This window comes from Sciurus carolinensis, chromosome 3 (genome assembly GCF_902686445.1).
Source record: "Sciurus carolinensis chromosome 3, mSciCar1.2, whole genome shotgun sequence".
In the NCBI taxonomy this organism is placed as follows: domain Eukaryota; kingdom Metazoa; phylum Chordata; class Mammalia; order Rodentia; family Sciuridae; genus Sciurus; species Sciurus carolinensis.
Window position 1 is genome coordinate 177,783,340 of NC_062215.1, and position 25,914 is coordinate 177,809,253.

A 25,914-nucleotide genomic window follows, 5' to 3' on the forward strand; every position below is an offset into this window, starting at 1 on the left:
GGAGGGTGACCTGAAGGCCCTGTGCAGAATGCGCTCAGAACTGACCCCCTGCGGCGGGAGCAGCCCCTCCCCAGCTCCCCGCTCGGCGCCTGAGGCTGGCTCCCCACGCTGGCTCCTGCCGGCACCGAGCCCAGACCCGGCAGTCAGCCCCCATCAGCAGGACCCCCAGGGTCTCAGCCACCTGGGTGGGGCCCTGCCAGCAACTGCCACCTTCTCTGAGCCCTGTGTCCCCAGCTGATAATGACAGTACAGGCTGAACATCGCTAGTCCAAAAACCAAGGACCCCAAATGCTCCAAGATCTAAGGTTTTTTGAGAGATCCCATCTGACACACAAATGGAAACTCCTGCCCCTGGCCTCATGTGGTGGTCACAGGAAATCACGGGCACACTAAAAATACCTCGCAGAGTTCCCTGCAGGCTGTGCGGATGAAGCCTACGTGAAGCATAAATGAATTTTGTGTTGAGATGTGGGTGCCTTCCCTGAGATGTCTCTTTAGGCATATGCAACATCCCAGAATCCCAAGGAAGATGAAACCCGTTCTGGTCCCGGTGTTCTGGATGAAGAATACTTAACCTGTATGCACCTACATCTGGGCTGCAGGCACCAGCCAACGGGGTGACGTGGGTTAACGGCACAACACCCGGCGCACACTGAGAGCGCAAGTTGTGGTCACTCCTCCTGCCCCCGTGCTGCATGGCCAGGATGGGTCACTCTGCCCTTTATGTTGCTTCCTGGCCTGCGCCTGGGGGAGCTCGCTGAGGGACGCCCTGTGAGAGTCAGGTACAGCGGGAGGTGCCACGGCTCAGGTGAACCTTCCCGCTCCTGCGACCCCTCCAGTTCTGGTAGGAGGGACAGGCAACAGCAGATGGTCCCACAGACCACAGGAAGTCACAGCTGAGAGATGGGGGAACACCGTATTGGGAGGGCAGGCCAGGACTCCCATCAGCCTGTGAAGTCTACTCCAGGACTGGAGGAGAGAGGGCTGTGAGGACACGGGGGCCGGGAGCTGTCCACGCAGAGGCCTCCGGGCAGGACCAGGCAGATGAGTTCAAGGAGCTACGTTAGGAACACGGAGAGCAGGGATGGGTGGAGCTGGGCAGGCCTCACAGCAGCCAAGGGCCAGGCTCTGGGGACAAGTTCAGACTTTACCCAATGATGGACGGTCACTGGGTTGGATCCACATGCTGAAAGGTTTATTTTAGCTCCAAGCTGAAGGGGTCACACACCTTGTAAACCTCTGCCTGTCACACGAGGTGGAAGGAAGGTGTCCTTGTTCAGTTTTGTGTTGGCCTGAGATTATCACTGCAAGTGTCATTATCATTCCTTACCCAGACCGAAGCCCCGGGGGCCATCTAAAATGAACCAATCACCCAGCATTTACATAAGTAATGCAAGAGCTGGGCGAGAAGGTGCACATCTGTGATCCTAGCCGCTTGGGAGGCTGAGACAGGAGGACTGCAAGTTGGAGGATAGCCTCAGCAACTTAGCAAGATCCTGTCTTAAAATAAAAAGGGGTGGGGATGTAGCTCAATGGTGGAGCACTCTTGGGTTCAATCCCAGTGCAGCAGAAAAAAGCAAAAAGAAGTGTCCCTCTTCTCTTTGACATTCAGCTCTCCAGCTGGTAGGCAGCAACTCAAGTGTGGACCCTACAGGCTGCTCTTGGAGGGGTACAGCCCCTGGGCACTGACCACTGCTGTCCACGTGCTGTCTTACTCTGACCAGGCTACGACTCAGTTGCCTGTGTGTTGTGTTCTTTTCTGTAGGTGGCTTGTCTTTGCCCCGGTTTAGGTGAAGACCGTGACCTTGTACCCAGTGTCCTAGATGGTTGTGTCATGACTTCTCCACAAGCCCTCAGACTTGGGCTCACGTGCTAAGTTCTCTGACCTAAATCCTAGTGGAGCTTTCTGGCCAGATGGTGAGGCCACTTGTGCATCCACAGCAATTCTTCATGCTCACCAGATGAACAATCTGGAAAGACCTCTGCAGGCCAAAGAGAAGGGGTTGTCCTCAAATACCACAGCCTACAGTTCCAGATGAAACCCTGGGTCCTCTGATGTGCCCCATGGACATACCAAGAGTGTCCTGGCCTCCTCTGGGCATTGTGGGTGGTGTGGGTGGCAGAGTGGGTGCACTGAGGGCCCACATTCACACCACCCTCCTTCAGCCCTCATCTCCAGGGTGACAGCACTTGGAGGGGAGCTTGGGCAGGTAATTAGGCTTAGAGGATGTCATGCAATGACGTCCCCAAGTGGAGTAGTGTCCTTATCAGAAGAAAAGGGACCAGCTCCCTCCCTCTCCTCCATGTCAGGGCACAGAGAAGCCAGGAAGAGAAGCCTCACCAGGAGAATCTGCCAGCACCTTGATCTTGGGACTGACTTCTCAGCCTCCAGAGAAGTGAGAAATGGGTTTCTGCGGTTGATGCCACCAAGCCAATGGAGCTAGGCCCTCAGGCCTGATATGGAAATACGTGGGAGTCTCCTGTGGAACGTTTCCATCAGCTTTTTCACTGCTGTGACTAAAAGACCCGACAAGAACAATCGGAGGAGAAAAGGTTTATTTTGAGGTTCATGGTTTCAGAGGTCTCCGTCCATAGACGGTCAACTCTGTTGCTCTGGGCCAGAGATAAGGCAGAGCCTCATGGTGGAGGGAACTCAGGACATGGCCACCAGGATGCAGAGAGACAGATCTGCTCAAAAAGGACCAAATGTATACCCCAAAGGCATGCCCAGCGACCCACCTCTGCAGCCACACCCTGCCTGCGTACAGTTAGCACCGGTTACTGCCTATCAGAGGATGAATGCACTGATTGGCTAGGGCTCTCAGAACCCAGTCATATCACCCCTAAACCTTCTTGCACTGCCTCACTCATGAACTTTTGGGGGACACCTCACATCTAAACCATGACAGAGGGGGTGATGCTGAGGCCAATTCTGAAATGGGCCAACTTTGTGACTTTGTTCTGCTCAGGGACCTCCTTCCTCTCCATGATGCCGGAGGTCACAGACCTAGAGTGGCTCACCATGGATGGCCGGCAGACCCAGCCTGCCCTGGCACCAGGGCTGTCTTTCTGGCAAAGATTTCAAGAGAATATGCCCGTGAGGCCTTCGGCCTCCAATCCCACCCCTCAGAGATGCTTCTCGGAGAGGAGCGAGGGCTGAAGTGGGAGTGAAGGGGACACCCGAGCAGCTTCCCACGCTGCAGGGCAGTGGGGTTCTCGAGGTCTTGTCAGAGGCCTGCAGAAGGCCTTTCCAGGCCAAGTGTTGATGGGGACACCACAGCCCTAGGTGGCCACTGCAGCCAAGGACTGAGCATGATGAGCTCCGGAGCTTCCTGTGGACCAGGATGGTGGGACCCACAGGTTCTGAGAACTAGCCTGGCTGGGAAGATCTTTAAACATGACTTGTCCATGCGTTCCCTGTCTCCAGGTGCCGACCAGACGTCCATAAGGGCCTGTGGAGCTGCACATTTAGCAAGCACCCGGGAGACCCCAGGCAGGGGGTGGGAGCCTGACTGGAGCACCCTGCGCCCCAGCATCGCCATGCTTGCGTCTGCATGGCTTTCACAGACTATTTTCATCCAAAGCAGAGGCCAGAGGCCTGAAGCTGGCCTGATCTTCCAGCTATGGCCTTCACCGGCTTCTCCCTAGGCCTGGCTGGAGGGATAAGTGGTCTTTCAGCCCTAGGAAATCATCTGCCGATGTCTACACTCCCAGCACAGGAAACCCCACTGTGCATCTGGCCTCTGCGGACCTCTCAGCCTGCCCACTGGGTGGGAGACTCTGCCTCCCTCCCCCTTCCCTGCCACCGGCCTTATCTTCAGGATGTCTCCACCACCAAGACCAACACCGGGTGGCGGACACTGAAGTTGGCGAGTGTAGTGTCCTTGGCCAGCTGAAGCTCCAGCAACTCCAGGGACAGCAGGCAATGAGCCCAGGGCTATTTCCAGGCTCCTTGAACCCCACCGTCGGTGAGAAGACCAAGCTAGCACGCACGGGGACTCTCCAACCTGTTGGGGAAGGGCAGGATTAGGAAGACCCAGCGGGGCTGACGCCTTGCTTCTCTGGGACACGTCGACATTAGTGCTGTTCAGTGGATCCACAGTTTGAGTGACCAAATGCAGCAAGAGCCTCATCTCTGCCACGCCTGAGCTGAGAATACAGTGACAAAAGAGACACTGTCCTTGAGCGATTTCCAAACTAGGGAGGACAGAGACACAGAGCATCTTGGTGAGCTATGGTCAGGGACCGAGTGGGGCGTGAGCAGGCCTGGGGCACCCTGGGGGCTTATTGAGGATGGGTCTCTGCCCCTCCCCAGCATGCATTCCCCAGGGAGTCCTTGTCACCCATCATCCTGGCTCTGACTCAGTACTTGAGCCAATTACTATGCCCAAACTAAATGTTGAAGAAACTCATTAAATCTGACACTCACCTGAGTTAGATAAATATGCACATTTGGGGAAGAATGCATATCTTTTGATATGAATTTTTGATTCTTAGTTGTAAGTATCCTCAGAAGTATTGGAACATGGATTCTGAAAGTTGTGTTCAAAGTGAGTTAGCTTTAGATCTGAGCCCTGGATGGTAGCGGTAGCAGACCAGCGGTGGAGAATAGTGAAAACAGGTTTGTCTGGTCATAAATATTTTACTTGCTGGACTCAGCAAGCTGCGCGTAGACACTTGCCCTAATAAGCAAGTATTGATTAAATTCTAGTCTAGAATCAGGACACATAATGGACGGTTTGCAGATTTGAAGAATCATGCTCTGCAAATGAAGACAAGGTGCTGGAATAGATTGAAGGATGCACTCACTTTATATCAAACTAAGGGTGAGCAGCATGCGATGTCGGCCAGAACCAAAGGTCCTGTCTGAGAATCAGGCACAGTGGTCTCTGTGATTATGCAGAGCAAGGATTTGAGAGTGGGCAGTCTCCTTGGGCCAGCCCAAGACATGCATCACTCTTCAATGCCCAATGACAATCAGACTTCTGGGCAACAGAAGGCAAACTCTGGAAAAGTCCACGTCGAAATTAGTCCAATTCAGTCCATCCACAAGGACAGGCATTTATGTCCTCTTCATATCAGTGGCACTAGGAGCTCGAGGCATCCTCTGAAGGCACGGTAAGCTCTCCGAAGGGCAGGACAGCCTTCCTGCCGTGGCCACACGTGACTGAGTGGAGAAGGCAGAGATGCTGATTCTGCAGGAATGGGGGCTGATGGTCATGGCAAACTCCTGGGCAGAGCTCAGGAAATGCCACCCTGGTCAGGAACAAGGCCAAGTGGACAGATTAGTCATTTCCAAAAGTGGCTCTTACACAAAAATGTCCTTGTGCTCATAGAACAAAGAGGGAGAATTTGCATCCTTTATATAAATAATAACAATAATAATAATAACAGCAACAAACACTACAGAAGTGCTTAGTGGGCTTCTGGGAGGGGCTTCAGCTGTCCATGAGACCCCAGATAACTCATCACACAGGAGGATGTGGGGAGACTCTGGCACCTTCCCCAGCCTGGGCACAGGGTCTTGAGCATTGGACAGAAAAGAGGGGCCCAGGTCCCCAGATGGCCCTGGCCTGCATTCGGGGTTGTTGTATTCAGCACGGGCTCTGCCACTTCCAGATGAACACTGGGCACTTGCTCCTAGGCCGTTTGGAAAAAAAAATGCAAGCAAATCCTCTTTCGGAGGGTCCTACACCCACTGGGAAGAATGCAAAGGGGCCATTTGAGCGTAGAGAACAGGCTCGGGGACAGCAGGGTGTTTCAGTTCCTGTGGAAACCTAAGCCCGGGACCAGCTGCGTCATTGGTGGGGCCCAGGGACCGGGTCGGTGTTTGAAAGCTATTAAGATCTTCAGTTTGGCAGCGGAGCACCGAGTCACACCTGGGGCTGGACCGGTTCTGGGCTGCTGCAGCGAATCACTGTGGACAGGTCTGAAACAGCAGAGCTGTACCACCCCAGGTTCTGGAGTCCAAAACCAAGGTGTGGGCAGTGCCAGCTCCTTCTGCAGGCTCTGTGGGGCATCATTCCATGCCACCCTTAGCTTCCAGTGGCCACTGGCAACCTCATGGCCATGTCACTGCAGTTCCTGCTCCGTCCCTGTGTGGCCATGCTCCCTGAGGCTCTGGCTCAGGTCTCCCTCCCCTGTGCCTTGTGAAGATGCCGGTCACTGGATTTAGATCCTACTCTAAACCTATGATGATCTTACTTCAAGAGTCTTCATTTTATTGCATCTGCAAAGTCCTTATTTCCAAATAAGGTCACTTTCACAGGTGTCAGAACAAGGACATACTTTTTCGGAGGCCCACCGTGCAGTCTACAGCAGGGCTCTTCCAGCATGGTGGCCTGTGCTGGTGCACACCCCAAAGCCACAGCTGACTCCCTGAGACCCTTGCCTCAAGCTCTGGGGCACGCCTGCCACCCAGCCATGCCAGGGGCGGCAGCACGAAGCTTCCCCTCCTTCCCAGGGCTCCTCTGTGCCCTCCTGCGGCACCCCTGCCTCCTCACGACCCCTCAGCTGGGATGCCACTCAGCCTGCAGAGCCCTCCCCCGCCAGAAGGTCAGGGGACACTGCCTGAGCCCTCCCATCACCCCTGCTCTCCATCCAAGGCCTCCCCAGGATCTGGTAACTACAAGGTTCAGAGATTTAGATGTGGTTTGTCCCCACCAGAACTCAAGTCGAAATCTGATTCCTGATGTGAGAGGGTTGATAGGAAGACTTTTAATAGACAATTAGGTGATGGGGTCTCCTCCCTCGTGAACTCTCCAGAGAATGGGTTGGGTCTCCTGAGAATGACCAGGTCTCTCCGGACAGGCTTAGTGACCCGGCGTTCTGGCTTCTCCTGCTGTGAGTGACAAACCAGGAGTCCTCCACTAGAAGCTGAGCGGATGCTGACATCACGTCCTCCGTCCTAAAGAGCTGCAGAACTGCTAGCTAAATGAACCTCTTTGCTTTATGAAGTACCCAGCATAAAGTCTTTTGCAATAGCAATAGAAAAAAGACTAAGACGAGGGGTAGCACTTGGCCACACGGAGAGACTCCAGGTTTCCACCCAGCAGCACGGGTGACCATGTCTGTGGTGGACAGAATGATGGCCCCTAAAGAGATCCACACCCTAGTCCCCAGGAGCATAAATAGGGGAACTTGCATTGCAGTGTACCACCCTGGAGACGATCCTGGAGTATGTGACCAATTTAGACACCAAGGTCCTTCTAAGAGAAGCAGAAGGTCACAGTCAGAGAAGACATGGCAATGGAGGCGGGAGCTGGAGTGGCACGAGGAAGGAGCCAGGAGCCAGGAATGCAGCGGCCTGGAGGGCAGGAAATGGCATCAATGCGTTCTGCCTTGGGGTCTCCAGAAGGATGCTGCCCTACCCACGCCTTGATCTCAGCCCAGTGATTTGGGGACATCGGACCTTCAGAATGGCCGATGATAAGTTTGTGCTGTGTCAAGCACTACATTTGTGGTGACTTGTTACAGCAGCAATGGGAAACTAATACATGTCCATATCCAGTTTCACCCCTGTACACACGTTCTCTCTCAGTTTAGATGTGGTCTTGCTAATTTGCTCAAGCGGACCTTCAACTCAACTCAAGATCCTGCCTCCTCCGCCTCCTGAGTAGCTGGCATCGCACGCACATTGTTCCTGGCTTCACCCCTGCTCTGCTCTCAGCCATTCACTCCAGCTGGCCCCACCATGAGTGTGCTGAGCCTGTGCCTGGAAGACCATCACAGGCATTGGCCAGAGCAGCACCACAGCAAGGTGAAGAGCCCAGAGGCAGCTTGGTGTGCACTTGGATCAAAGCCCTGGGGAGCCAGGTACCCTTTCCAAGCCTTGGCACCCCATCTGTCAGTAAGGATCAGTCCTACCTGGACCAGGTATTTGCTGGCACCTGCCTCCCAACACACACACCCTCTTTGCTTGAATAGGTCTGGCTTTCACAGGGTGGGCACACGTCCCAGATGGGTGTCCTCCTAGTCTAAGGGTTGGCTGGAGGGGCCCTGCAGGCAAGTGGGGGGAGAAGCCTCTTTCCCCAGAGTTCTCTCTGATGGGCTCACGGTGGAATTCATGTTGCTTGCCTTTGTGTTGCACAAAGACCTTTCCAGGGCAAAAAGAAAAGAGTTTACACAGAGAGGGAAGCAGAGATGGGGCGTGTGCTGACAGTGACCCACTGCAGTGTCCGGTCCCCAGGCCCCTGGGGACGTCCTGGATTCTGAGGCTCTTCCTGGCACGCCAGCAGCCCTTGCTTAGTTCTAGTTGCCCCATTTTGAAGGTGACCGAGTTTTTCTCTCGTAGCTGAGTGAGCTCTGACTCATGCTGCCTCCTGGGGTGTTGTGAGGATCAAACAAAATAAAGCCGCCAAGCGTCTAGCGCATTCCCGAGTGTAGTATGACCTCAATAAACGGGGCCTGCAGACTTCCTCCGCCAGACTTCCTGGAGGTGCCCGCCACCCCAAGCCTCAGGGAGTTCTGGTCCCAGCAGACTTCAGAGGTCCTTTGGTTTCTGTCCTGTTCTGTTTGCTTCCTAAAGGACGGGTATCCAGGTGTGTGCCTCTGTGCCCCGCACCCCCGTGGCCAGCCCCAAGCCACCCCAGAGCCTTCCTGCCCACGTTCCTGCAGGCCACCACTTGCATGTGAGTGCTGTCCTCCATCAGCAGTGTGTGGTCTCAGGATGGCCTCGACCCAGACGCAGAGGTAGCAGCAGGTGCTCCTGTGGCCCATCAGGGTGCCCTAAAGGACATTCCATTGGGATGTCCACCATTTGGGAGGATACTGCTGGCATCCTACCAGGGAAGGACCGAGCTCTCCTAATGGAGGCTCCTTTGATCAGGAATCCATGGCTGTCCAGACACAGAGCTGTGTATTGATCAGGAAGCGGAAACGAGCGAATCTGGAGAGAGTAAAGTCCTTCTCCTCGCAGAGCTTGCTTTGGTCAGCAGTCCTTCGTAATGCCCATGTCATAGTGTAACTTAAGAGGGATTCAGTTTGAAAATCCCACCATGATACAATGAAGTCCCTTCTGTTCTGATTTCAATGCATAACTGAGGCCTGGCTGTAGCTGCGTCCCAAGGCATCATTGGTGCGGGCCCCTCTCACCTCCTCCTCCTGAGTTAGGTGTTTGACAGCTTCTTGGGCCACGCATTTGACATCCTCCACGTGGGAATGAGTCCCCACCTTTCCACCACATCAGTGCTCTGATCCGGTTCCTGTGAGCACAGCAGACAGACCACTGGCAGCTGAAAGGACAGCTAACCTGTCAGCAGTGCGTGGCTCCTTAGGCAGAGTGCCCCTCTAGGTGGTGAAGCCCTGAGGGGGGACACGGTGGCCATGCCGTGTCAGGGTAACCTAGAGCATGAGGCACACGGAGGCAGCACGAGCTGCTTGGAGACTTCCCAGACCATGAGGCCCTGGAGGTAGGTATTTCAATTACTCCCTCTGGGTTGTGCCTCTTCGTGTTGCTTCCTCTGGGAGGCTAAGTGGTGTTCACCCAGAGACTGCAAGTCTGACTTAGAAAGGATCATTCCAGACGTAATTAAGTTAGGGACCTTGAGGTGAGCCTGTTCTGGCTTTGGTGTGACCCCAAAATGCATCCATGAGTGTCTTTGTAGGAGAAGGCTGAAGACACACAGAGAGGGTCAGGTAGAGATGGAGGCCAAGCCCCAGCGCTGTGACTCTGGCCCAAGGTGTAGACAGCAGCAGCAGCAGCAGCCAGCAGAAGCAGGAGAGCGGCCTGAAGTCCTCAGAGCCCTGGGAGGGACCAGTCCCACCGGCACCTCCACCTCGGCCCTCCGGCCTCCAGAGCTCAGAGGAAGCACATTCCGGAGTTTGAAGCCACCTGGTTTGTGGTTATTTGTCGTGGTGGCCACAGGAAACGATACACCTCCCCAGGGAAGCTCCTGCTGCCCACGAACAGCCAGTGCCCTTTAATCTGAGTCTCATTTTGTGCTGGGTATAATTATACACCTGCCAGCAAACATTAAGGTTCAAATGCACCTGACGTGTGCCTGAAGCTGGTCCGTGAGAGGCATAGCCCTTGGTGCCAAAAGGTGAGGGACCCTGGAAGGACCTGGGAGTGCCAACCAGTAGGTGCACACTGCTGCAGGAGGGACAGGATGGAAGGCGATTGAACAAGACCTCTGAACACTCTTGAACCTCGGAGGGACTTTGGCATGTGCAGGTTCATTGCCACCAGTGCCCCAGTACCCAGAGGCCTGGCCTGCTTCGTGGGTGTGTGGTGGTGGGCAGGCGTGTGGAGCTGGCCATGCTCGCCTTGCTTGGTCAACAGGTGGCCTCTGAAGGCCACCCTGTGGTGGAGCACAGGAGAGGGTTCATCTGGCAGGTGGGTGCTGCTCAAGCAGCCGACTCTCCTAGAAGAGGCGACTCAGACTTCCAGGTTGTTTCTGTCCTGCACCTCAGTCACCTGGGAACCTGTTGCTGTTGGTCCTGCAGATGAAACAAAAATGTGGCAAAGAGGCCTCCTCTCAGAAGTGCCCCATTGTCACTCAGGTTACCTTGGCAGGAATCAGGGGCAGGACCCTGGCTCAACCCACGGCAGAAAAAAAGGGAGGAACAAGAGAGTGGGCCCGTAGAGACCTGGTCTCAGGGGGTTGGCAGGACCAGGAGGGGCTCCTCAGCAGGGAGGGGCATCTCTGCCAACCTCCCCTGAGACCTGGTGCGGCCTGTTCTGTGCAGGAGGTTACCCCACGGCCAGGCGAGTGCCCCAAGATTCTGTGAAGGACAAACAGCAAACACAAGGAAGGTCAGTGCCCCTGCAGGTCCTGGAAATCTGACAAGGCGTTTTGCACGGGCACCTGGCCACACTCGTGCCAGCCGGTATCACCTCTACGTTCCCACAGCACACTCACCTCAGAGGAGGAGTTGGGCACTTTGCAGACCTTCGCAGCCAGAGCCGTGGCTCTCCATCCATGCCGGGCTCAGCAACTCCTCTTCAGGAGCTGCTTATCAGGAAGTGCATTTGCCTCCTCCAACACGGAAGCTGCGGCCTCTTCTCTTGCTTCGCAAAGTGTGGCCTCCAGTCCAGCAGTGTTAGAGTCACAAGTAGCTTGTTAGGCTGCGAAGCCGGGCCTCACAGGGCTAACACATGAGAACTTGTGTTTTGGCAAGTCCCCAGGGGAGCCCGATGCTCACTGCAGTTTGAGAAGCAATGATCCATCTAATCTGTTAATTCCAGAGCAAATTGATGAGAACACTAGATTAATGTCTACGGCGAATGGTGTTGATGATAATCCTGAAAGAGAACCACGGAGCTAAGAGTTCCTAGGACTTTAACAAAATCAAGACACAAAGGCCCACGTGCACAGTGAGGAAGAATTATGTGAAAACTCAGGGTTGGAACCTTCCTTCCAGCTCTGAGTCCCTCGCAGGGGCAGGTACACGCTCAGGTGGGTGCTCAAAGCCTTTTACCTGGCCAAGAGCCTGAAGTGAGGGTCCGGACCCTGAGCCATGGCCTTGGCTCCTGCCCAGGCAGGAGGCTCTCCAGAGTGCTGGATGCTGTGAGGTCCAGACTGGCCACTCCCAAGGAGGAACGGGTCCCACTTGCACTCAGAGAGCAACCCAAGAACTTACTAGAAAAGCTGAATCTCAGGACACAACCAGGCCCAGCAATTCAAGACCTGCAGCTGCATCACCAGATTCCTGGGTGAGTGGCACACATTGAATTTGAGAGGTGTGGGTTGAAGATCCCGCGAGCCATCATTCTCAGCTGCAGGGGTTGGGGGAACGCTTCCAGTTAGAGTTCACTCATTCAGCAAGTATTCTGGGGTGCCTACCACATGTGGGGTTCTGGCTTCAACTGGGTGGGGAGCTGTGGCTGGTGGGCAGCTCTGAAGTATGACTGCCTGGATTCAAAGGCTCACTCTGGTAGCAGCGCTGCGACCCGACGTCGCCATCTCCAAACCTGTTTCTGCACCTGGGGAATGAGGGTCATGACAAAGATGGTCCCCACCCTGAAATGTTTGTCACCAGGGGCAAATAGCGTAGACCATCTCCCACATTGAGATCACACTGGGTGTCTGTCAGTCAGCCTTTGTTCTTAAGATTATCTGTCTGTCTGTCTGCCTCATCGAGAGTGGCAGCTGATGTAGGTGCTACGTACGTAGCACAGAGCACTTCAAAGCGAAATGAGTGAGCCAATTCTGAAGGTGCTTTAATTCTGCGTCTAGTATAAATCAAAGGTTCCTTGCAGCACTTGGTATCAATTATTTCTTAAGAGAAAGTGAGTGGGGGCACAGGCCTCAGTGCGGAACGAGGCTCCATGCTCTGCACCCTGGGTGGAGTTCCCTGGATCCTTTCAGGTAATGTCAAACCAGGATCAGGGGAGGCAGTCTTCCACCCCCCAGGCCTGGGCCACGCCAGGCAGGTCTCAATCTGCTTCTTGGCACAGAGGTGGTGAGGAGGCCTCCCTTGCTCAGCAGTTCTGTGGGAGATCTAAATGTTTGGCTACATGAAGGGCTGGTTTGGTGACTGAGGGACCTGATCGGTTGAGAATTTTTAGCTCTAAGTTGATCAAAGCCCAAGGGAAAGGTGGTTTATTTTCTCACATGACCACACATTTGGGCAGCCCAGGGCTGCTTATTTTAGTAGGTCAATGGTATCACCAAAGAGCTGGGTTCCTCCATATTTCCTTTCTGCTGTCCTTGATGAGTTCTTCTCTTGGTGTCAAAATGGCCTCAGGTACCACATCTTGATTCACTAAAACTAAGGCAAGGAAGGAGAGCTATCTGGTCTCCAAGTTTCTTTTTTCTACATAAAAAAAAAGCTTCAAAGCCCAGACATTCACTGCCCTCCAAAATCCCTTCAGCCTCACTGGTCAGAATCGTTGACCAATTGACCATTGTTCACATTGTTAAGCAGGACACAGGCAAGAGTAATTATTAACTTCAGGGCTCAGAACGGTCTCTACTGCAGCAGGGATGGGCCAGCTTCCCTAAGCCCACAGCCAGGAAGCAGTGGGTGCCCTCCAAACAAAACCCAGTTTCTCCCAGCAAGGAAGCTGAAGAGACATTGATTTGTGTGGGTTACCCACAGGGCTTCCTTCTGTGGCCTTTGCCCAATTCAGACTCGATTGCCCCTAATGCCAGTATCCCACTTAGATGCAGGAAGAGCAGAACCAAGACAGTGGTGCTGGGGAGTACTCATGCCCAGTATGCCCCAGGGAATTCTAACTCTACCAGAACCAACCCATTCTAACAGATCGCTCATCTCCTTTAGGTGGACAGGGTCCTGGTGGGACACCCGAGTTGGGTCCACACTAGGATTCATATCCATTCATATCCATTTCTAGATAATTGAGGCACTTCCTGGGAAGAACATCCAGGGCCAAGACCCCCAGGCAGGTCCCGGGATCCAGAGCCAGCGTTAGATACACAGGGGCTTTCTCAGGTGGTCCCTGGGCTCCTGGACATTCAGGTTCCTTATGTATCAGGGTAAACATGAAGGAGTCATGCCACTAAATAGCTTTTGATATGGAGAATGGGGTAGACACAGGTGGGACCAGCTGTTAGAGCCGCCATGCCTATCACAACTTCTAGAATCTTACAATAGAGCCACCTCTACAGAGAGGCAGGAAAGGACTGGAGGGAGGAGGAGGGAGAGGACATTCGCCCAGGAGCCAGGGCAGGATCCTGGGGGCAGGGGACAGTGCAGCAATGCAGGTGCCAGGACCACAGAGCAATGCATCTTGGCGAGTGTGATGCTCCCGCTTCTGTGCCAAGGCAGGTGTGGCTTACAGCCCTGGATTGGTTGACTTTGCGATTGATAAAATTAAGGATGCTTTACACTGGAGTCAAGCACCTTGCTTGGTAGTTTAGCTCTGATTCACCAGCAAGAATAACAGCCCTCTGAGGACAAGAACCGGGGGCAGAGAAGTCATCCTGGTGCCTCTGCCTAGTGATATGTCCCCTATATAATGGGTGTCAAAATTGTATGTATTATTTTGAGCAGCATTGCAACGTCATGACTACATCCCAGCATGCTTCAAATTACATAGCAGAGCAAGATTCATCTAGGTAATAATGGACATAAACACGTGTGTGAAGTCGGCTCTTGCTATTGTCATTACTTACAAACATGGTGACTTTTAAATTACACATGGAAATTATTTTAGTTTTCATGAGACTTGGGCAGTTGAAATTAATTGAATGAGAAGTTAGTGTTTAAGGAAATGAAAACAACCATGATTTGTGTGGGTCACTTGAGAACTTTGCCACTGGCTGATAGAAGGGGCTTGTTTTCCCCAACGGTCCCTTGATGGAAACTGCCACTAGAGCGTCTAGTTGCTGGATGCTCACTGGGCATGGGGATGGCCTGTGGGAAGACTCTGGTCACCCTCCCCCTGAACTGGGAATTTTCTTAGCAGTGAAAATGAAGAGGACACCAGGGGCTGTTGGGTCTGTCCCGAGAAGCAGGGTGAGCAGGATGTGTGGGCGGGAGGCAGCGCTGGAGACCAGGGTCAGGGCGGGGCGGAGCGGCGTCCCCCGAGGGTGTGGAGACTTGCCCATCTATTAGCTCATTCTGTGTTCAAAGTACTCCTGAGGGGCGGCCAGGCGGGGGCTCTCGGACTCATGGGGTACTGGAGGGATCCGAGGTGTGTGGGGCTGGCTGCATCCCCAGACACAGACCCCTGACACCCTCAGGCCCTCTGCTCTAGTAATGCCCCGGATGAGACAGCGAGGTGGCATCCCTGACACACGCCTGTCCTGAAAGAAGTACCAGAGACAGTTATGCAAGGCCAGAAGCTGACCCCTGAGGGGCGAGCTTCTCCTGGTCCCTCGGTGGGCTCTTTACAAAGCATGCCATCCCACGTGATGGCAGAGCCCGGGGAGGGGCGAGGTCAGGGGGCCTCCCTGTGACACGGGTCAGCAACACCAGCCCCCACCCCCTCCTTCCCAGACTAGGAGTCCCTCCCCAGAGGTCCCTGGAGCAACGGGCTGGTGGAGCCTCAGAGTCCCATCCGTGAGCAGAAGGGACGGAGGCTCCTCCCTGCCAGCGACTGCTCTTGAAGGAGAGGACTATCTCCACCTTGGCTTCCTCATCCGTAAGCAGATAGAACCAGAGGGCCCGCGGGGCCCTTGAAGGAAGCGGTGAGATGAAGCCTACGAGGCCGCTGACCGGTGGCTGGCCCAGACTGGATCCGTCAGTGACTCCGGGCACCACTGCACAAACCAGCAGGCTGAAGGAACAAGGCTGCCCCGAACCTCCCTGTGCTGGCCTCTTGATTGACAAATGGGACACTTGTCCCAAACTCATGTGGTTCTGTCGCTCATGCCACGCTACGGCACTCTCACCGAGTGGAAGGCCGCACCCTTCAAAGAGGGATCATGGTCTAAGAACTTAGCAGGGCTAAGCTGACTCTCGCTGCTGAGCTAAGGGAGAACCAACAGGCTACTTCCTCAGAAATCCTTGAATTGCAAATTCCTCTGTGAATGAAGGCAGCCCCCACTCCGAAGCTCAGAGCCGGTGCCCACCCACCTGTGCACTTTCTGTTTTCAACAGGTGCCAACTGAACCAGGGAGCCCAAGGAGGGAGCTGTTCTAAGGGTAGGGGAACATGCGGGAGATGGCCAAGTGAGGAGACGAGAGAAATGCCTCCTGTGGACTGAGATGAAGGGCTTCTCGGGCGAGCGGATTCCAAGTCCTGGGCACCGAGCCTGGGTAGGTCCAAGGCAGAGAGAGGTGATCCACCAGCCTGGGAGAAACTGTAAACCAAGAGTTACCAGGGGCTGGGTTTGTGCTTCACCATGTGACCATGATGTGGAATCCATCATAACTCTGGCAATGGGAGCGTTTCGAGAGCCCAAGCTCTGGAGACAAGTGTGAAGGCCCAGAACAGTAAGGGCTGTCATTTGTGTCCTCGAACCTTACACATGAAGAATCAGAACCTTGAGGGACAAGTTCAGATTAGGGAAATGCAGCAGTTGCTTAGGACTACAATCAGCCCCCTCAGTGACTGGAGGTCCCAGTGACCGGGCCATCTTGACTCACTTTTCTGGAAAACATAGGATGAACAATTTACCATCTAAGTGTCAAATGCCATTTGGATCCCCAGGAATTTGTTACATCGAGGTGAGATTAAGATTGCACCATAAATTAAAGGTTTCAATCTTTGCTTATTAGGATTGACAATATTTCTAAAAATATTTCTTTAGTTGTAGATGGACACAATACCTCTATTTATTTTTTAATGTGGTGCTAAGGATCGAACCCAGTGCCTCACATGTGCTAGGTAAGCGCTCTACCACTGAGCCACAACCCAGCCCCATGATTTCCAGTATTTTTCACCCAGGTGATGTCATGAGGGTTCCTAGATGGCTTTCCAACCAGTGTTTTGGAGGGTTTTGGTGCTTAAAAATGGCGTTTGTGCTCTTCCGATGTGATGTGCTCCCAATAACTAGTTTCCATGCAATATTAATGAAAAGGTCAAGTCTTACTCATTTTTTAAAGAAAAACTTCTAAACCCAAAAATATGTTTACCAAAGTGTAAGTTTCAGTATCCTTCTGCAGGGTCAGAGCAGCGACTCACCTTACAGTAGTAAGCTGGAAGAATGATATTCATATTTTGTCTATTTTCATTTTAATTTAAATATTTAATGGGAAATAATTTATTTTACATTGCATCCGCGTTAGAGTTTACAATGAAAACCAATTCACATAAAGTCACTTGACCAACGTTTAGTAAGCACCCACTCTGTGCTTAACCCTATGCTCGGCACAGCAGCAAAAGGGGACCAACTCACTCCCCGCCTTGAGGGTCACAGCCTAGCGTCTCAGGGAGAATGGAAATCAAGGGATTCAAGAGTCTGGAGAGCCGACTGCACCAGACGTCGCTTCTCACAGCTTTGGTGAGGCGACAGGGACAGACAGATTCCACTGGGCCTGCAGCCTTACTTTCAGCAGGCAGAGGGTACCAAAAGGGAGACTCTGACCATCTAACTTAAGGGCCAGGGGTCAGGTGAGATCGCCTCATGTCCCATATCACACATAGCTCACAGCCAGGAGCATGAACAGCTAAAGCTACTGAGCACTCGCTCTGTGCAGGCCTGGACTCGGCCCGCCACCCATATGACCCCAATATTCTCTCAGGTACCACTATGATCCTGTTTTACGTATGGGCAAACTGAGGCTGGGTGGTTAAGGAACTTGAGCAGAGTCATGGGGAGCCAAGCTTTGGAGCCAATGTTTTGTTTCCCGTCGTAAGAGAATGCCTGGGGTCTTCACCATCACCTAGTGACCATTGAGTGCTTGGCTTAATCTGCCAAGTGCCCCCTGTGCTTCCCACGGCACCTGCTACCCACACTAGCCCCATGGCTCTTTTCCTTAGAAAGCCTGCATTTCTGAACTGCATCTACAGAGCACCATGGTCTCGCCATGCTTACTACTAAAGAGGACTCAAGTCTTCGAGCGGCTGATAGGTTCGAGTGTGCCTGGTATTGAGCCAAGACACAGTGTAGACCCTCAGCAGCTTTGTCGTCACCGACATGGTTAGATGTGTGCAGATTATATTTTTGAAGTAATTAACAATTCAGGATCTTTTTATGAATAAGAGTGGGCCAGGCACTGGTCATTCCCCTACAGGATGTACGATGGGCCAGGCTCTGAGATGCCAGATGCTTCAACAGGCAGACACCCCAGAGGGAGAGCAGAGGATGCATGGGCTCCTGCATGAGCCACTACGCCCACCATCCAGGTGGACCCACACACTGACACCAACAAAGCAGTGACTGATCTGGTCCTGCTCCCTGCTGCCAACTCCAGATACCATCTCGCAACCCATTCCCTTGTCCAGCAGAGGCCTGAAGAATGAACACAGCAATTTGGAAAACCATCCACAGAAAATGTCCCCAATAGTTTGATTGTATAAATAATTTATTTCTGTTCACAGCATCATATATGCATTATAAAAAGGGATGGAAACAAAAAATGAACAAGACAGAGAATTACAGCAGTAGAACTGGAAACCAAAACCAGAGGACACAGTCCCAACACCGTAACAGAGAATTTGTGAAGAGAATTGTTCTGAAGCAAAACTGGCCTCCCTGTGTCTACCAGGAAACATTTCGAAGCTCACTTGGGGAGACCAGCTTCCTCTATGAGAAGCCCATTCCATCTCCAAAGGGCAAAAGGCAAAATAGACCACTGACTGACAGGTGGAGGGGCCTCCCGCTGGGTGACCACTCCTAGGTGACTTCAAAAGTACTTCCTCCATTGAGTCAGAGATGAAAGGGGCTATTAATAGGTCGAACATTACAGAAATCAACTGAGACTCTTACCTATTAGTTGATACAGCACAGGGCTTGACTTTACTGCACAATTACTAACAGTTGACTGCACCCTTAAGTATTGATAATGCAAAAAACAAAACCATCTCGCACGATCGTTAAAGCATTACAGGATTTGAACAGTGACCTGGAACCTAGGTATCGTCAGCACGAGAAGGTGACAGTATTTGGCATCTGCAAAGTCGCAAAATAAATATATTATTCTCTCAATAGTGTGGAACTACCAAAAAGTGCTTAAGAAATTGTTACATGTGAAGAAAATAAAGGAAGATGGATTTGATTTTAATAATTCTATACAGAATCTTCGGAGGATGGGACCAGCCCATTCAGAAGTCGGTGAATGCGCTATCGATATGTAAACTGAAATCTCGCGGGCTTTCACCCCTGCTTAGCTCTATTTTCTCTACTGAGTTTCTACAAAAGACCAGCATTAGAAGGGCACCAAACACACTGACAAAAGAGGAAGGGAAGATGGGCTGCTAGATTTCTGCCTTTAAAAAGTCTCCTGTAAGAGCTGGGTTTCCAGCAGGAAGCCAGAACATCTGCCTCTGGTCCTCACCCCGACACGCAGAGGGTAGTGACAATGGGCACAGGCCAGCCCACATGCTGACGCACGGCCACATCCAATTCCTACAGGCCTCCTTTACAAAGAACCATGTCCCTGGGGGGAGGGGGGTGTCAAAATTCTACCTGAAAACATGGATTCAGGGAGGAAATAAAAATCAAACAGTCAATTGTTAAGTTTCCCTTTTGATACTGTTTCAGGATATATGACAGCTTGTGCAAACCAAGACTCAGTCCTGATTATAAAGGATTCTTAAAATTACATTATTAAAAATATGCATTTCTTCTTCTTTCACTTTATCTATTTTCCAAAGCTTCTTTCAAGTAAACTGTGAAGTGCCTGAGTAGCAGTGACCATTACGTCACATGCTTTCTTTTATCTCCAGCACTCCTTGTTTGCATTTGCCCAAAGTGCCTGCTGGCTACAAGGCCAGTTAGAGAATGAATGGAGAAGGACTACATCCTTGAGCTTTTCCTCCGCTTTTAGATCCATGCAACGAGGTCGCTTTTGCAAAAAGGTGGGGTTTTATTTTTGGTGCATGACATCAAATACTCTAATGAGACGTTTTGAATGAAATACTTAAACCAGATAGGCCACAACGAACCAAATTAGAAATCTGAACGTGTCGCCACTTGCAGCGTCAAGGGATATAAAAGGGCAGAGCAAAGTCTTTTTTCCTAAGGTGAATATTTCTAAGGTGAGTATTCATCTGTACGTTATTTTTTAAGAACATGTCTGAAAACCCATTACCACGCGGTTAGTATTACAAGAGACATCCCTTGCAGAAAAACCATCTTGCACCTCAGCACACATCTGTAGTTGGTATGTTCATCCAGACCAATCGGTAGATTAAGAGAGTTTAAAATTCCACAGAGAATGGATCTAGATATTTATGCCGATTACACAGTGCAGACAGAGGTCCCTGTATTCTCTCTCTCTCTGTCTCTCTCTCACACACACACACCATCCAGATTTACGCCAAGAGCATTGCCCTTTAAATACCTTTAACATTTCTGCAAACAGTAAATGCATCATTTGCCACCACCTCCAACAGTGTCTTATTTTTTTAAATTTTTATTGGTGTCTTTTGTGTGATAATGACCTACACATGGACAGGGTCCAAGCCATCTGGAAGAGGTCTCATTCCAGGTTGAAAAGCAGTTCTCAACAAAACCGGTCTCCAGTAGCCACCACAAAGCCCCATGAAGCGGGCATCTTCTCGGCCATTCCCAGCCAAGGCCAGCAGCCCAGGGCCCGTGCCCTGCAGATGCCGCATTGTCCCAGGCAGTCCTGATGGCCCAAGCCACCACTTCCTTGGGCCCAGAGCAGGACCTATGAAATTTCAACAGGGGCCTGCCCTGTGACATAAAATTATTCAGCTTCCAAGCCCCTGAATGCAAGGGGGTGTTCATCTCCCCAGCACTCCCCAGTGCCACCCAGCCTCCAGATGAGTGCCCCCCAGGGTTCTGGGAACTGCATACCTCGGGTAACACAGGTGATCCCTCAACGGGGGCGGGGCAGCCCGGACTCCCGGCCCCGCGTAGTAAGAAGGAATCGCTTTTGTCTCTGACATCTGATCCTTCTCCTGGGGCCGCAGGGCGCACAGCCCGAACCGCAGGTCCACACCCCACTGGCCCCCACCCGCTAGGTATCTCCGGTGTTCAGACAAAAGGTCCCCAGAGCTGGCGTGGGGGGTGGGGCAGGTGGAGAGCTGGCTGATAAATCAGCTGCACGCCGGGTTAAGTCACCAGTCCTGCATTTGGGTACAGAGATTGCGTTTTAAAAATTCGAAGCATCGCTTTGGTTCGCTGTCTTTGTTCGCGGGCGCGGGTTCTCGCTCACCCATCTATCCATTCATTCACTTTTGACTCGCTCGTTCACTGGCTTGCTCCCCCTAGCTCCCAAACCCTGCCAGGCGTATTACCGCTTCTTCTTCTGCTTGAGGGACTTCCTGCGTTTCAGGATCATTTCATAGAGCTTGTCCATGCCCTCGGTGAGGCCCTCGCCGATGATGGCGCACGCCGGCTGGACGTGGTAGGTGGTGGCCGGGATCAGCTCGTGCAGCGCCAGCTGCTTCTCGATCTCGGCCACCGGCAGCGACTTGGGCAGGTCCTGCTTGTTGGCGATGACCAGCAGCGGCGTGCCCTGGTTCTCGGCGAACTTGGTCACCTTGTGCAGCTCCGTCTTGGCCTCCTCCAGCCGGTCCACGTCCACCGAGTCCACCACGTAGATGATGCCGTCCGTGCAGCGGCTGTAGGACTTCCACAGCGGCCTCAGCTTCTCCTGGCCTCCTACGTCCCAGAAGTGGCAGCTGATGCCCTTGGCCGTGCCGTTGCTCAGCTTGATCTTCTCCGTATTGAAGCCAATGGTGGGCACCGTATTCACGAACTCGTTGAACTTGAGCCGGTAGAGCACCGTGGTCTTGCCGGCCGAGTCCAAGCCCAGCATGACGATGTGCAGGGACTGGAAGGCCGAGATGTTGGAGGAGATGTTGCCCATGGCTCCTCGCTGCGGCGCCGGCCACTGCGGCTGCGGCGGGAGGGCGCCGCCCCCCGAGCAGTCACGGGCCCGATGCGGCCGGTCGCACCTGGGCCCCGCCCGACGCCCTCGGTCGCCGGCACCGACCGGAGCCTTGGAGTCCCCGGGACGCGCTATTCCGCACGCTCAGACTCCGCGGCGCCCGCTTCCTAGCCGGCTGGGCTCGCTGTCCGCGGTCATCGCGTCTCTACCGGCGGCTTTTGTCTCCGGCGAAGCCGCCTCCAACGCCGCGATGCAGGATGCTCGCGCCCGGCGCTCTTCCCCCGGCCCGGGCTCGCTCTGCGGCTTCCAAGGGCCGCGCCCCCGCGCTCCGGCTGCTGCCTGGGCTCTGAGCGCCTGGCCGACTCCGGGCTCTCAGCGCCCTGCGCTCGCCTCTCGCCCTGGGCGGCGCCGCGGGGCCGCTCCCGCTCCCAGGGCGCGCCTTGGAGGCGCAGGCGGGACGCGGGCTTCCCCGGGCGTCGCTGCCGGAACGACCGCCTCTGGTCCCGCAGTCCCCGCGCTGCCTGCTCTGCTGCTGCCGCCGCCGCCAGCCTGCAGCGGCCGGAGGGCGCCCGACCCCGCCCCTCGGCCCCGCCCCTCGAAGGCCCCGCCCCCGGCCCCTCCCGCCCGCGGCCGCCGGGTCCCGCGCGGTCCTCCGGGCGCGCCGCGGGTTTTCGCGCGCTTCGGTCGGTTCCGACTGCCTCCGGTCCCCCTCCCGCGCCGCGCCGCGCCGCGCAAAGACAATGGGCCCGAGCCCGCTGGTCCTCCCAGCAGCTGACGCGTCTTTCTTTTAAAAACAGCTCCGGCCTCCCGGAACCCCCGCCCGCGCCCTGCCCGCCGCGCCGCAGCCGTGGGGGCGCAGCCCGTCTCGGGAGCCAGTCTGAGTCCCTGCTCCGCCCGCGCTCTTGCGGCCCCCAGCAGGCGGCAGGGCGGGGGCGGGAGTGCGGCGCAGGGAGAGAGGGCGGTGAGGTCAGCACCAACCGCCAGGGCTGCGGAGGGAAGGCGCTGGCCTCCGGGAGCCCTCAGCTTGTGGCCAGTGGCGAGCGGCGAGGGGCGACCCTGGACTCTGGACGCGTCCCCACCCGCCCTGGAACCCTCGCGGTGCCGTGGGTCCGGGGTCCTCCTGGACGCCCAGCCTCGTCGGAGCTCCAGAGGGCGCCCAGTCTTTCACCGGCGCAGGGAACTAAGGAGACCTGTCTACCCGAGATAACCCAGACAGCTCACCAGACGCTCCCCTCGACTGCCTGATTTTATGGCCACCAGGGTACGGGTTAGACATAGAGAAAACACCCCTGCCAGCCCATGTTGAAAACGCTTTAAAAAAAAATGGTGCTGCTTGTAGAACCCAGGGCCTCTCACGTGCTAGGAAAGCGCCCTACTAGGAGCCGCAGCCACGACCCCACGCTGGAGACAGCGACCTGCCCACCTGGCCGGGAATCAAGTGCCTGAGGCCCCACACACGCTTGGGGGCGGAAAAAAAATGTGTCTATAGCCTAGAGTTTATGATACTGGGGGTTACAAACCAGTGTTTCCTGAACTCAACCTCCTGTCATCCCAATTCAGTGGTGTTTTCTAACAAGTGCATCCTGGGCATGCAGAGTCGTGTGCACTGACGCAGCAGAAAAATGGTGGTCACATCCCTCCAGGTCAGACCTCTGCGATAACACAGATGGAAATGCCTTTGAAAGAAAAAGAAATGAAAATGTTCATGATTATATAATAATTAAGGATACGGTTTCTTTTTCCAGCCCTTGTTTAATACCATAGGGTAGAACACACGATTTTGCTGGTAACAAAGCATGACACCTGTAGAAGGACAAGCCCATCTTTGGAATGGCAGCAGCCACAGTGTCACCCACTCACTCTCCAGGGACTGGAATGGAATGTGAGCCCTGGAAAGAGCCCTGCAGATGTCAGTTCAGCCTCCAGGAGAGGAAACAGGGCCCAGGTGCTGAGACTGCCAGGGAGCAACCTCTGCCAGCAGACTGCCTGCCCCAAGACCAGCAGTGCAGGTGTCCCTCCGTGTCCTCGAAGGACTGGTTCTAAGACACCTGAGGATACCAAAACTGTCAATGCTCAGATGGGCATGGTGGCACATGCCTGTGATCCCAGCCACTTGGGAGGCTGAGGCAGGAGGATCAAAAGTTCAAGGACAGCCTGGGCAACTTAATGAGGCTCTAAGCAACTTACCCCAACTCAAAAAAATAAAAAGGGCTGGGAATGCAGCTCAGTGGTAAAGCACCCCTGGGTTCAAGCCCCAGTGTCAAAAAGAGAAAAAAGAAACCAAAAAACTATTTTTAAAAAAATTACAATGCTCTAGTCCCTCCTATAGAATGGTCTACTATTTCATATAACCTGTGACCATCTTCCTTTGTACTTTAAATCGTTTCCAGATTCCTTGTGGTAGGTAGTGCAATGTATAAACTGCCTAAATTGTTGTTAAACTGCATTGTTTAAGGAACAATGGCAAGAGAAAAGAAACCAGTACTGATGTAGGACAGAGGAAACTTTTGGTACCTGGAGTCAGGTACTTTGGTACCATGGATTGAACCCAGGGGTGCTTAATCACTAAGCCACATCCCCAACCCTTTTTATTTATTTATTTTTTAATTTTGAGGCAGGATCTCGCCAAGTTGTTTAGGACTTCCCTTAGTTGCTGAAGCTGGCTTTGAACTATCCTCATGCCTCAGCTTCCTGAGCTGCTGGTATTACAGGTCTCCGCTGCCTCACCTGGCAGGAAGCTTGTTCAAATATTTTCAGTCAGCAGTTGGAATCCGTTGATGCTGACCCGTAGTTGCGGAACACTGACGGTATTTATGTCATAGCTGGCGGCCTGCTCAGCTCTTCCCCACTCCAGACTCCACCTGCACACCATTATAATTCCAGGGATGAAACTCTAGGCTACCTGAATTGAGTTGCAAAGGACAGAAATTCAACTCTAATTGAGTTGGACAGGGGCTAGGGTTGTGACTCAGTGACAAAGAGCACTTGCCTAGCACGTATGAGACACTGGGTTTCATCCTCAGCACCACATAAAATAAATAAAGTGCTTTATTTATTTATATTAAGAAAATTGAGTTGGACACAAAAGGAAATATATGTACTGATGTAACCAAAAATTTCAGGATAAGTGTTCCTTTCAGGCATGACTGGATCCAGGAGCTCAAAAGTAGAATTTAGATCTTTTCCATATCTCCTGTTTTCCTCTCTGTGTGTTCTTTTCCCTACAAGCATCTTAGGCTCACATCCTTCATTTGACATCCTAGAAAGAAAAATGTAGATCTCTTCTCCCAACTCCAAAGATAGCCTGGGATAGGTATCCTTCTGACCTGCCTGGACCACCCCAAAGCAACTCATTGACCTGGCCCAGGGCTAAAATATGGTGGTTCCCTTGGAAGCACTGGGACCTGTTACCAAGGGACACATGACAGTGAGTAAGCAAAATATCTCTGCCTGGTGCTTCGTGATGATGTCCTCTCTGTTCCTGGGAACTCTGGGAGGACAGGACTTTGCATTTTCATGTTCAGTTTCTTGACCCTCTTAAAGGTCAGCCCCATAAACAACTGCATTCTGACCAGGTGTCTTCTTTCTCTTTCCTCTCTGGCCCTGGCAGGGCTGAGGCTGGCCACCAGCCCAGGATGGAACCTGGGCATTTGCAAAGGAACAGACCAGCCCCGCAGTCTCTTGGTCCAGCTCTCACAAAAATCTCAACATAGGACACCTTTGGGTCATTGCTTCCACCCCCAGTCAGGTTCTGCTTTTATTTTAGGGGTAGTAGGAGGGAAATATTTTAGTGAAATAGCCCATAGGCTTTGTGGTGCTGAGCGGATTACTAGCAACAACTCCGTGGTTTTGACTGGAGACTCTGTGTTTTGCATCCCCTCCGTAGGGTTCAGCAATAAAGGCTGTCTGTTGTCCAGTAGCAAAAGCAGATTAATAGACATTAATAGAGCCTTCCAGAGCAGAGCCATTAAACACAACTCACCATAATTGAATAGCAGCCGCTCTACATTCTAATTTCTCTCACCAGGTGATAAGTTGATTTTACAGTTGATAATTTAACTTGTAACACATAAAAATGTCATTTGGTTGAGTCAACTAGGAAGGTTCCTTCAAATATGGATTTCAACTGGAGAGCCCTGGAGTGATGAAGGGAAACGGATGTTTGTCAGCCTCTCATGGCAGACACGCAAGGCCCACTTTGAGCCCTGGGCTGTGTGGACACACAAGTGGCTGCCACTCCCTTGTCACCGCATGCCAGCTGTGTGCCAGTCAATAACTCACGGGTCCCTCAGCTCTCCACGTCCAAAATGCACTGAGCACATGCAGGAGATCTGGAGAGCCAAGGAGATAACGTGGCATGGTTGGCACAGTGCTGGGCACACAGAAAGTGCCTAATAAATGTTAGCTTTCATAAGCGCAAAGAAGCCAGTTTAATTATGTACACAGCCACTTAAATAGCAATATCCGCCCAGTGGACACACTTTCTTTCCATTCAGTGGACAATGGCCAGCAGCGTGCCCTTTCTTCATTTTAATTA

At 53.1% G+C, this 25,914-nt stretch overlaps 1 protein-coding gene across 1 annotated transcript; it reads right to left on the reverse strand.

The window, feature by feature from the left end:
* Nucleotides 1–19,906: 19,906 nt before the first annotated feature.
* On the reverse strand, nucleotides 19,907–21,934 carry Arl4c (ADP ribosylation factor like GTPase 4C). Its single transcript, XM_047547267.1, has one exon. It carries the CDS (start codon nucleotides 21,354–21,356, stop codon nucleotides 20,778–20,780), a length of 579 nt encoding a protein of 192 aa, XP_047403223.1. The 5' UTR covers nucleotides 21,357–21,934; the 3' UTR covers nucleotides 19,907–20,777.
* Between the last annotated feature and the right edge of the window lie 3,980 nt (nucleotides 21,935–25,914).